Below are 12,492 nucleotides of genomic sequence, written 5' to 3' on the forward strand. Positions count from 1 at the left end.
CATCGAACTGCAATAATTTTAAATTTTCTTTAGCAGCAATTGCAAGTAAAGTTCGTACTGTGGTCAGACGAACTACTGGGCTAAACGTCTTATCATAATCGACACCAGGTATTTGGGAGTAACCCTTAATTACAAGTCTGGCTTTGTACCTTTCAATGGAACCATCAGGATTCATTTTAATTTTATATACCCATTTACAAGGCAGGGCTTTTCGTCCTTTAGGTAAATTACCCAGTTCCCAAGTTTGGTTGTCATTTAGTGAAGTAATTTCACTCAGCATAGCGTTTTGCCATTTTTCTTTATCAGTAGAATCCATCGCTTCTTTAAAGGTTGAAGGTTCAGTAGGTTTGTGAATATTTTCAATTTCTTCCGCTGCGGCTAAGATAAAATCATCATAACGCCTAGGAGCTGTGATATTTGATCTACTTCTTAGTGACCTTATTTGAACGGAGGCGTTTTCTACATTGTCATTACTGTTTACTGCTTCTCCGACACCGTTTTTAACAGGGTCTTCAATATTAGAAGAACCAGAAAGTGAGTCGTAGTCACTTTCAATATTTGTTGGTTCCTGAATATTTTGTTCCAAAATTGTATTGTTATCATTTTTCGTGTCAATATTGTTGTCATATTTATCAATGTCATCAAGCGTCATAGTAAGTTTCTTTTGTAGTGTTTGTTGTGAAGACAATTGTTGAGGTTTTGCTGTAGACTCAATTTCATTAAAAAGTGTTGAAATTCCGTACTTGTTTTCTTCGTAGTACATGCATTTCATAACTCGAATATCTTTCGAAGTAATGATTTTGTTTTTCGAAGGAATGTAGATTCTGAAAGCTTTTGACGTTTCAGAGTATCCCACAAACATCCCTGGAATTGCTTTAGGTGCAAATTTGTGACCATTAGATCCCTTTTTCAAAACAAAAGTCTTACTACCAAATATATATAGATGATTTACACAGGGCTTTCTACCAACCCATCGTTCGAATGGTGTTCGATTTTGAATGGCATTGTTTATGTTTCTATTTGCCAAATAATTAGAAGTAGCCACTGCCTCGCTCCAAAGTTTCAATGGTGCATTTGCATCTATCATCAATGCTCTTGCTTTTTCTAATAGGGTACGGTTTTTACGTTCAGCAACTCCGTTTTGGTGTGGAGTATAAGGTGCGGTAAGACGTCTTTGAATACCACACTGTTTTAAGTACGTGTCAAACTGCTTATTAACATATTCAGTGCCGTTGTCAGATTGTAAAAACTTAATTTTGTTACCTGTGTGTGTTTCCGCTAACTCTTTGAACTCTTTGAATTTTTCAAGTACTTCGCTCTTATTTTTCATTAGATAAACTCTACAGTATCGACTGTAGTCATCTATAAAAGTAACAAAGTATTTATTTTCGCGTATGGTGGGCGTATGAATAGGTCCACACACATCGCTGTGAATGATTTGTAAACATTCTGTTGTTCTTTGAGTTGTTTTATTACGTGGAGCAGGTTCACGATGAAGTTTTGCTTGTATGCATACTTCACAGTCATTCAAATCTTCCGATGCATCAAAATTTAAGCCAATTAAGTTTTCATGTCTACGCGCATATTTCAGATCTTTTACGTTCATGTGACCCAGTTTTCTATGCCAGTCATTAATACTTGATAAAGTCGTTGATTCCTTCGGAGGAGAACTTGTGACCTTATCATTAGTGACCAAATAGTTCCTTTCATGTTGATCTGGTTTCACATAGTAAAGACCGTCTTTTTGTTTATATGCTGTTAGTTTTATTCCATTTTTAGGGTTATTTACAGTTGCTTTATTGTTAGTAAATAGCACAGAACAACCAGCATCTGTCATCTTACTTACGGACAGTAAGTTGGTGCAAAGGTTCGGTACGTATAAGGTGTCTTGTAAGCGCGTTATTGCCTTACTGTTGCCATTTTTAGTTATAAAGGAAACTATTCCTTTACCTTTTATCTCTGCAGTGTACTCGTCCGTCGCAAAGTTAAGTTTTCTGGATGTACTATCTATTGTTTTAAATAAGTCTCGTTGATAAGTCATATGAGAAGTGCAACCACTGTCTAAAACCCATATGTTGTTTTTATGTTTCTTATTATTTGTAAAAAGGCACTGCATTATGTAATTATTTTTATGAGAAGAATCAAATTTCTTAGCGTGTTTACCTTTATTTTCCTTCCAGCAGTTTGAACAAATTTTATGGTGTTTGTGTTTAAAGATATTACCTCTTCGTTTACAAACTTTACACGATGCATATAAAGCTTCTTCTTGAATACAGGATTCAGGTTCGTCGTCATTGGTTTTATTGTGATTATGGCGAGCTTCATATTCTTCGATTATTTTAATTTTAAGCTCTTCAGGCTTAGGAAGAACATCTCGTGATTCAATAGCGACTCTGAAGTTCTCGTATTCTTTCGAAAGGCTGTATAGCATTAATATAGTTAAAAGGTCTTCATTGATAATTATGTCCATGTCTGCCAGTTTGTTAACTATATCCATGAATTTGTTTAGATGACTTTGTATCTCATGTCCATCTAATTTATTTAGGATTAGTTGTTTCAGTAAAAAAGCTTTACGGGCAGGTCCTTTGCTAGCGTAAATGTCTTGTAGTTTGCTCCAAACGGCTTTTGCAGATAGGCATTTTTTAATTTGGTTAAGCTCAGAGGGAGAAATCATAAGAATTAGTTCCGATCTGGCTTGTCTGTCACCTTCTGTTTCAGCTGCACTTGGATCCTTACTTAAAGGACTTTCAATGTATTTCCATAATTTGTTTCTTACTAGGACTGCTTCAGCCTGTATTACCCATGTATCATAGTTTTCTTTTGTTAGAGGATCTATTCTTGCGATCGACATTTTTTATTTCGCTTTTTCCCTTTTTTTTTTTTATTCCTTTTACTAAACGCTCTGCTACCATGTAAAGTTTTAATGAGTCGATACGAAAGATAGATCAGGATTAAAGGTTTTATTAATATTACAGAAATACATGGCTTTTGAATAAGACATTTTTTAATCAAACTAAATTATATTTCTTAAAACGAGATTGTTGCTAAGGCAACTTCTTGTATGCCAGTAATCAGTATATACATACTTCACAAATATCTTTATTGATAAAGTGTATAAACAATTATATATACAAATATATATATAAATATTATATAAAATAAAACCAATCCTAAAAAAACAAATGATATTGAGATCAAATAAAAAACAGCATAAAATTTTAATATATACTTTTAAACTTAATTCAACACATTTGAAAAAAGTAAATATTTATACTAATAATATATACTAAGAGCAATTTAAGAACATTTATATTTCAGGCAGATGCTTTTGTATCCATGAATATATGAGATTTAGTCCAGTTTTGTTTATAGAATGTCCCAGCCTATGAATAGTATGAAATTCTCCTTGGACACCTAGTGTCTTTAAGTGTTCAAAAGTAGTTTTCCCCCAAGATAAATCAACAAGATCATCACTGTTTCCATGGATATGTAGTAATGGAGGCACTGAAATATGGACTAGTTTGAAAGAATCAATTAATGTAATACAACCTACTTTCTTATTCATAAATCTTTGCACCATTTTAACTCCATTACAGTCTCTTTTCATAATATCATAAACAAAATTTGAGATAGTGAGGCAAAAGAGTGCAATCAGATTGATTAAGTTTTTATGAATAAGGAAGCCACTGTAATGCCACTTTATGAATAGTAAATATCTTTAAAAAAAATAATTACTTACCTTTTCCACCACTATCCTTAAGTTGTTTATAAACAATAGAATTATCATTTAAGAAAGAACTAAAGGCGAATGCTGCTGCTAAGTTAGGCTCCCATCTATATGCTGTGTGCAGTGCTAAAGCACCACCCATTGAGAATCCACCTGAAACAAATGCAACATTTAAATTATAAAAACTATATATGATTTTAATTTATTCTGCTCATTTGTGCATCTGTTTCATTAAGTAATTACAGTCAAGATCGTTTACGACGACATCGTTTAGAACAACATATCGGTTATATTGACCAAAACCAAAGGTCCCCGCTGGACTCTATTGTATTAGGTATTAACACTTAAAGCATTCTTAATCCCATTTTAAACTGTATCTTTATTCCACTATTATTATTTTAATTGAGAAAAGCTATATAAATATATCCTAAATCACTATCATATTATCATACACATGGGCAAATCATTTACCTAAATTAATCTAATGTATCAATGAACGCTATGAAATTAATCTAATATATGAAAAAACCCTACTAACACACCTTTGAATGAAATATTTTATCTGATATTCATAGGACACCTTATGAAAAATAAATTAATATAAGTAGTCTTACCTACTATAATCCGATTTACTGGAATACCACTTGAAACTTCTGTATTGATTAAATTTTTAACTTCTGTTTCTATTTGTGCTAGTGAAGATAAATTTTCAGGAACTTTTTGGTTAATATCTATACGATCAAACCAAACATTTCTCATTTCACCAGCTGCTGGTGTATATGGTTGTAATGGAGCTGTAGGATATATTATTTTTATTTGAGAAAATGAAAAGTTTTTAACCATTAAGTCCACCCATTGCTTCATCAAGTCACCAGTGCCACCTGGAAATAATTTTACCGTCTGTATTTAATTTTATTTATCCTCATACTTACACGTTGGAACTTCAATTGGTACTTTAACTCATTACACACCAGAGCCATGGAAAAATATAACGGTCCCTGTTTGATTGACTCCAGAAGGCATTTTTAAATGCACAGCTGGTATACGCGACATTGTAGAAAAAATATAAGATACTAATAGCAATTAGCAATTGAATTTACTATCAGGGTTCACAACCTGAAGCCAGGCAGTTATCGTACCAGAGCCGTAAAATTATCGTATATGTGATACATATACGATAAATTATCGTACAGTCAGGAAAATGACTAAAAATACTTTAAAAATCATATGAAACGTGAAAATAAAATGTTGCAAACGATTTATAGTTTAAATCTTGTAAACTTGTGTTTTTCAAATTGAAAAAAATAATACTTAAAAAAAAATAAACTTAATTCAATCTCTTCCGTCAAAGAGGAACAAAAATACGCAATATTTTCTCGTTGAACAATATGGTGTTCGCTTTAAGTGTCCTGTAACCTATTGTCCGTAAACATCGCATATTATTTTTATCACTTAAAATTCGTTAGGTATTAAAATGTTATCGAAGACTTCCAAATCTGCGTCACCATACAAATCGTGAATTTTTTGGCTGTGCATTCTGATGCGTTTTTGTGTTTGTACATTAACGCTTTGTTCATCTGCTGTAGTTGCCTTGTGACAGCATAAGTTCCTAATAGAAAAATAAGCCAATAGATGGCACTGACACTAAAAACTGTAATTGTTATTGGGCTATCTCTGTAATCATCAAATTTTTTATCAGACTGGAAATTATCGTAAAATCTGCGTACGATAGTCATGTACCATCGTACATCGTACGTAGTTATGAAATTATCGCAAATGTACGATAATTATCGTACGGTTGTGAACCCTGTTTACTATATCGCACATCCGCTCAAATAACGTCATAACTCGATAAAATGTCAAATGACTTTAATTGTACCATTCGTATCAGAATAACACATACTTCATGCTCATAAATCGTCATAGACGTAGTTCAATTATTTGTCCCTAGATGGCACTTGTGACGTTCTATTGTTTACCGAAAGTTGTGCCGCGGCGAACATAAACAGTGTCATGTTACGACTTGCGCGAGGTGGTCATACGGGCGTTGTTCAGTAAAAGTGAATTGTGTCGAATCAAGACAGTCTTTGTAAACGAGGTAAGTAACATTTTATTTTCTTTTTTGCAACTAAACTGATGCTTGTCGAGTTATGCCAGTATACGTGATTGAAACAATTCAATTTACACATTTGTTAATCACTAATAATGACCTATGCAGAGTTATGGCGGTATACGTGATTGAAATTATATTATTAAACATGTTTGTTTATCACTAATACTGACCTATGCAGAGTAACGACGGTATACGGGATTGAAACAATTCAATTTACACATTTGTTAATCACTAATACTGACCTATGCAGAGTTACGACGGTATACGTGATTGAAATTATATTATTAAACATGTCTGTTTATCACTAATACTGACCTGTACTAATGTATGACAGTATATGTGATCGGGATGATGGCACAATATGTTTTATTAGATAATAAATCTGAATTATGTTGAATTTTGACTTTATTCATAAATAAAACGACTGAAAATAAAACTATGTGTCAGCAAGAAAACTGATTTGTCTTCAATTATGCTCGTGTTTTTGACTATGATTATTAATAAAGTGATAGATTTATTAATTTAAAATTATCGTATAGTGATAGTATAAAATTATTTTAGGTACTGTTTACGCATAATGTTTTTTTTTAATTCCCTGAGGCCACATTGTTGTTTTTTTTTTAGTTTAAAACCTTAAAAAATGTTTAGGTAGGTATTTAATTGTTTTTAACTAATTGTGTTGTTCATCTTGTTCTCAGGTGTTATTCGGTTTGGCGGTGTCACTTGTAACTATGTCCAGATCCAGAAAAATATTGTCATTATGTCTGGAACCCAATGACCATCATAACACAGTAACTGATGACTTGTCTATTGTGGCGGAAGATACGCAACCAAAAGATGTAGAAGAAAATTGTGACACGTCAAATAAAGAGAATACATATCATATAAATGAACCTACTACACACATTCCCAACTTACAGGTAGAATGTAATAGAATAGAGAATGAAGACTGTAATTTGCAAGAACCCGAATCTACGGGTGAAGAAACAGACGATTCTGTTAAAGATCGTGATTATAAATTGTCTTCCAAAAAGCGTAGCAAGAATTTAGTAGTTTCTCGTCAGCGATCATCTAGTACTTCATCTACAAATTCCTCTTCGTCTAGTTCATCCTCATCTAGTTCATCTTCATCTAGTTCATCCTCTTCTGATACTCCTTCGTCTAATAGAAATTCTCCAACATCTACCTCTGTACTATTGTCACTTAATAAACAAACAAATCAAGACAACAATGAATGCTTGCCTTCAACTTCCAAAGAAATTAACTTAAATAGTATTCATTCTCCAATACCAAACGAGACCGTAGTACAGGGAAATTTCAATACACGTAAGAGACGCCGTGGAGAGGCACAATGGAAGCAGAATATAACAAAAGTTTTACGAAACTCTGGATTACCCTATCAAACGAAGTCCGGACGAAATATTTCTAAGAAACAAATGAAACCAAGTTGTGGAGAAGGTTGTAGACTTAAATGCAGCTATTTTCTTACCGATGAAATAAGAATTCAAATCTTTGATTCTTATTGGGCTTTGAAAGATTTAGAGAAACAGAGACTATTCATTCACAAACACATACAACAGATAGAGATAAAGTTTCGGTCTACCAAAGCACAGAAAAATCGAAAAATCAACTATGCATTTTACTTTGAGGTTGAAGGTTCATTAAAAAGGGTTTGCAAAACAATGTTTAAAAATACATTGGATATTAATGATAGAACAATTAGAACTGTAACAGAGAAATCTACTGGAGGATTTTTGAAAGAAGATGAAAGAGGGAAACACGGTAAACATTATACTGTAGGTGACACTATAAAAAATGATATAAGAAATCATATAAAACGTATACCGAAAATTGAAAGTCATTATTTAAGAGCACAAACAACACGAGAATACATTGATGGAGGAAAGACTATATCTGACTTACATAGAGATTATGTGAATGAATGTAAACAAGATGGACGCAACTTTGGAAACTACGTAATGTACAGTCGTATTTTTAACGGTGAATTTAATTTAGGATTTTTTGTGCCAAAAAAAGACAGATGTGAATTATGTGTAGCTTATGAAAATGCAGTTCCCGAAAGTAAACTGTTGCTCAAAAAAAAATATGATGAACATTTAGTGGACAAGGTTTTATCCAGGGAAGAAAAAAAGCGAGATAAAATAGCCCTAAAAGAAAACAAAAACCTGATTGTATCTGTATACGATTTACAAGCAGTTTTACAGGTACCTCGTGGTGATGTTTCTGTTTTTTATTATAAGAGCAAATTAAATAATATGAACTTTACGATAAGCAAATTGAAAGCAGAAGAATCGGGAAAAAAGAAAAAAAGGCAACAGACTGAAGACGATAGTTACAATGGAGACACTATTGTAAATAACAGTATTACCGATTGTTATTTTTGGCACGAGGGTCAGGGTAATCGGGGTTCAGATGAGATTGGTAGCTGTTTGCTTAAATATATAGAAAAAGAATTGCATGATTACGAGGGTGACCAACTAGCTGATATAGTTTTTTATTCGGATAACTGTTGCGGCCAAAACAAAAATAAGTTTATTGTTGGATTGTACATGTATGCAATATTGAAGTTTAGTAATTTAAATTCTATTACTCATAAATTTTTGATAGCCGGACATACGCAAAACGAAGGTGATGCCATACATTCGGTAATCGAAAAGCAAATAAAACGTTCCTTGAAAACTGGTCCAATTTACGTGCCAAGTCAGTACGTACAAATAATTAAAGAGGCTAAGAAAACTGGGGAACCACTAAGAGTTAATGAACTATCACACACCGATTTTATTAATTTAAAAAGATTAGTTAGTGATCTAGGTATTACTACTTTAAATAAGCTAAAGATTTCTGAAGTTAAAATGATGATGATTACCAAAGCCGCACCAAATATTTTAAAGTACAAAACGTCGTACACTGACATTGAATGGTCTGAAACTAATTTACTTTCTCGAAATAAAAAAATAATAGTTCCTGATCTAAAGCAAGTTTATGCTGCTAAAATAGAGATTAAGGAACGGAAAAAGAATGACTTAATGACATTACTTCTTAACAACCACATTCCTAGTTTTTATGCCAACTTTTATAATAGTTTATAAGTTTAATTATTTTTTATTACACTGTCTACTCTCGTGTTATTGCACAGCTGATTGTTATAAGTACTTAAAGTATTTTATTTTGATAGAAGTTCATTTTTAGACTTACTGTTACAAATTGTGATTTTAAATAAGTATTGAAATACCTAGATTATTTAATTTTCATAGAGTGTTTATATATTATAGTGATAGAGTGTGAATTGTTTATTTTTCAGTTAAGACGTTGTAAATTATAAGTTCCTTAATTTGATTTATTTTTTCAATGCTATAGAGGTGTACTACCCTCGTTTTAATTAAACTGTTGATCGTTTTGAAGTACATAGATTATTTAATTTTGATAGAAAGTTGTTTTTTTTTCAGTTATAAGTTTGAAAATTTAATTGTCTTTATATAAAAAGGCATTTCAAAGTCTAATATGTGTGTAATACACGTTATATTAAAGAATATTATATTGTATTTCATTACAAGTTAAAAATACTTGTGTCATTATAATAAACAAATTATAATAAAACTTTGTATTTTTTGTACATATAGTGTCACAACCCAGATTATTTCAATGTTTTTTTCAGGATTTTCAGATTACTAATAATATGAATTTATAGAGCTTAAAAAAACATTATAACTCGGTGAAGAAAGTTTTCTTCTAAAATAGTTCCCTTTTTAATTATGATCCAAAAACTAAACAAATTAAGTTGGGTAAACTTTAAATGTCTTTCCTGAAAAATGTAGTTTTTGGAGTTGTGACGTTATTTGAGCGGAGGTGCGATATATCTTTTAATTTTACTTTTCAATAAATAAACAACATTGCTAGAAATTATATAATAAATAATTATTATCTGTTACAACAAAATGCTTTGTTAACGTCAAGAGTTTTGTAATTTGACATTTGTGAATTTTGATTTTGACGTACGCAGACGCGGCTTAATTCAAAAGGTGGTGTTTATTAAGTGACAGGAAATAAATATGGAAAGATTGTAGTGAATCACAACTAAACAACCATTCTCATTCTGACTGTAATATACCAAATTTATTCATAATTATGAATAATATGACTCTAATATAATAGTTTTATCAAAATCTCGATATCTGATACAGTCTATAGATATTTTCGCTGTATTTCCTTTACATCGCTATTTATTAATTACGCATTATTATTTGCACCAATTTTATTATAAATGTTCCAGAATTGCTTAAGTAGTTGCAATCCACATAGCTGATAGCTGCTAAGGTGTGTGTACTTAGGTAGACGCGTTAGAAGTTATGTTTCTTTGGCGTAACAAAATAAAAATCTTTTCAAAAATTTTATCTTTCACCTTTTTCTACTTTTGTAGAAAAGAATTTCCTCTCATCATATATCCCTAACGCGCCAAAAGTATTACAACTTCAAAAAGTGCTGATAAACTCAATGGTTGATCGGATAAAATAAAATATTACCATAGTTGGCCGGTATATAATACCTACAATCCTATTTGTCCCCGTTACTTTAAACATTTTAATTTTTAACAAAACAACGTAGTACTTTCTTTTCTTTTTTACCACGTTTTAACTTGGATCCAAAACTATCAATAACATCATCTGGATTTAATAATTCTATTGACCTATTTAGTAAAATCAATTCTTTCTCTTCATTATTTAGTAGTCTTGATACTCCTGGCGGATTCCAATGAAATTTATGCTGATTTATAATATTACTTTTTAATCGTTCGTTATGAGTGTGTAAAATTGTTTCGATACCATTAGAAATGTTGTACTCATTTGGTGCAGGGCTCTGTTTATTGCAGGGTAGGAATCTCTGAACCCTTGTTAACGGCCCATGGCTGACTGCAGGGTAACATCTTGCTTTTTCTGGTTTGTAGTAAGCTGGTCCAGGCGTTTTAACCTTTGCATGAACCGCTATCCAGTTAAACCAAGGTCGAAATCTTGCTTCAGATGAATAGAATGGTGAACAATGTTGTAACTCTAGCTGTCTTTTTTTTATGCCTGATGGTTGCGCATGAATTGTAATGGATCTAAGAGCTTCCTTTTTTAAAGGTCTCATCCTCACCGTTTGGGATTTAAACTGCCATGTGGGATTTTTTGTTATTGTTATATCTTTATCCTCGCGTGAACCATTTTCAAATTCTTCAAGATAGTCGTGATCTTCTTCTTCATCATAAATGGTTTCTTCAAATCTTTTTGTGGACACAAGAAATGGAGCTTTTGAACATCGAATAAATTGGCAAGGTTTATATATGGGAAAATAGCTTGCTGGACTTAAATCAACTATTTTCGGAGTTTTTAGTCTTGTGGCGTGAGATAAAAAAGGTGCTCTTTGTGGTAAGATTGCTTTACATAATTTAATTGGACGTTTAGGTAGATCAAAGTCACGTTGAAGATAATGGTCTGCTGGTCCAGGCCATTTATTTTTATTCAAAATAGAGCCAGGAAATCGTGCTGTCTTTGGTCCTAAATAACTTAATTGAGTCCCTTTAATATTTTCAGGGCTATAACTACTCGGTCCAGGCAAATTGTCTAATATATTTCTTCTTTGGACCATTTCTATAAAACGGAATTGCTTGGATGTTTTTCTTTTAAAGGATCTTACTTTTTCGGCACAAATTTCAGTAATATTTGGCTCATGCACTAATGAATAATGTGCCGGCCCAGGAAAGTCGTCTTTAGCCATAGGAACTTTACCTGTCCTGCGACTCCACTTACAGCCTCTATAAAACGCCGTGGATTCATTTATTGCCGTATTATAAAATGGAGGACATTCTTTCTCAGGTTTTATAAAAACACGTTTTTGGAAACCATCTGGGGTGACCTCAAATCCTTTATCTTTTTTCGAAGGAGCTGACAGTCCACAACTTTGGTTGGATTTTGGTGGTGGGCCTTTATATAATATACGTCTAACCTTTCCTTGACATATTACTTCCGGTGGAATTTTACTATCACTTTCGCATTCGCAAACATTTGGTTCTTCGCATTCACATAAAATATCTTCGATACTAGAAAATTTATTAACAGCTTCATACGGAAATCGAGGAATATTGGACATCAAGGCAGAACAGTTAGGAATGAAGGACGTAGTATTGTTGTTATATATTGCATGAGTCCATATTTTATTGCCAGACTGTATTTTTCTTTCTTTTTTGGATAGAAATGGTGCTTTATTGCTTTTCACTAACACTGTACCAATGTTTTGATATGCGCCAGGATCTAAAATTCTAAAATATGGAGGCGATGAGGCAAATCTTTGATTACGGTTGTAAGCCATGATTGTGATCAATTTATATATGTAGGTAAAATTTTAGGAATAACAAAATAAATTATACAAAAAGTATTTTACGAAAATATTACAGTGACAGTCATGACTCGCATGGACGTTAAAGTCAACAAATTTATATCCGTCTCCTGTTTGACTATGGTCTGGCTTTTGTTTGGTTGCCAATCCTCCTACTCGCTAGATTTTATAGAGAGTACGAACCATGTAACAACTCTTCTCTACTTACAAATGTCTAAGAAACCCTCTCAGTTAACATTTCAATTTATCACATTTCACAATG

At 32.3% G+C, this 12,492-nt stretch overlaps 3 protein-coding genes across 5 annotated transcripts; 1 reads left to right on the forward strand and 2 right to left on the reverse strand.

Moving 5' to 3' along the window:
• Window positions 1–3,291: 3,291 nt before the first annotated feature.
• On the reverse strand, window positions 3,292–9,817 carry LOC125062778 (lysophospholipase-like protein 1). Of its 3 annotated transcripts, XM_047668932.1 has the most exons (5): window positions 9,715–9,817; window positions 4,699–4,830; window positions 4,342–4,608; window positions 3,740–3,880; window positions 3,292–3,504 (listed from the first exon to the last, which is right to left on the reverse strand). In XM_047668932.1, exons 2-5 carry the CDS (start codon window positions 4,778–4,780, stop codon window positions 3,308–3,310), a joined length of 687 nt encoding a protein of 228 aa, XP_047524888.1. In that variant the 5' UTR covers window positions 4,781–4,830; window positions 9,715–9,817; the 3' UTR covers window positions 3,292–3,307. The 3 variants fall into 3 exon arrangements, with proteins under 3 accessions (XP_047524888.1, XP_047524889.1, XP_047524890.1); XM_047668933.1 differs by lacking the exon at window positions 9,715–9,817 and having other exon boundaries at window positions 4,342–4,627; XM_047668934.1 differs by lacking the exon at window positions 9,715–9,817 and having other exon boundaries at window positions 4,682–4,798.
• LOC125062776 lies at window positions 5,535–9,147 on the forward strand. The gene is made up of 2 exons (XM_047668930.1): window positions 5,535–5,825; window positions 6,539–9,147. Exon 2 carries the CDS (start codon window positions 6,572–6,574, stop codon window positions 8,948–8,950), a length of 2,379 nt encoding a protein of 792 aa, XP_047524886.1. The 5' UTR covers window positions 5,535–5,825; window positions 6,539–6,571; the 3' UTR covers window positions 8,951–9,147.
• LOC125062777 lies at window positions 9,571–12,301 on the reverse strand. Its single transcript, XM_047668931.1, has one exon. The coding sequence runs from the start codon at window positions 12,201–12,203 to the stop codon at window positions 10,440–10,442; it is 1,764 nt and encodes a 587-aa protein (XP_047524887.1). The 5' UTR covers window positions 12,204–12,301; the 3' UTR covers window positions 9,571–10,439.
• Window positions 12,302–12,492: the final 191 nt, after the last annotated feature.

The sequence above is a fragment of the Pieris napi genome, chromosome Z (assembly GCF_905475465.1).
Source record: "Pieris napi chromosome Z, ilPieNapi1.2, whole genome shotgun sequence".
In the NCBI taxonomy this organism is placed as follows: Eukaryota; Metazoa; Arthropoda; class Insecta; order Lepidoptera; family Pieridae; genus Pieris; species Pieris napi.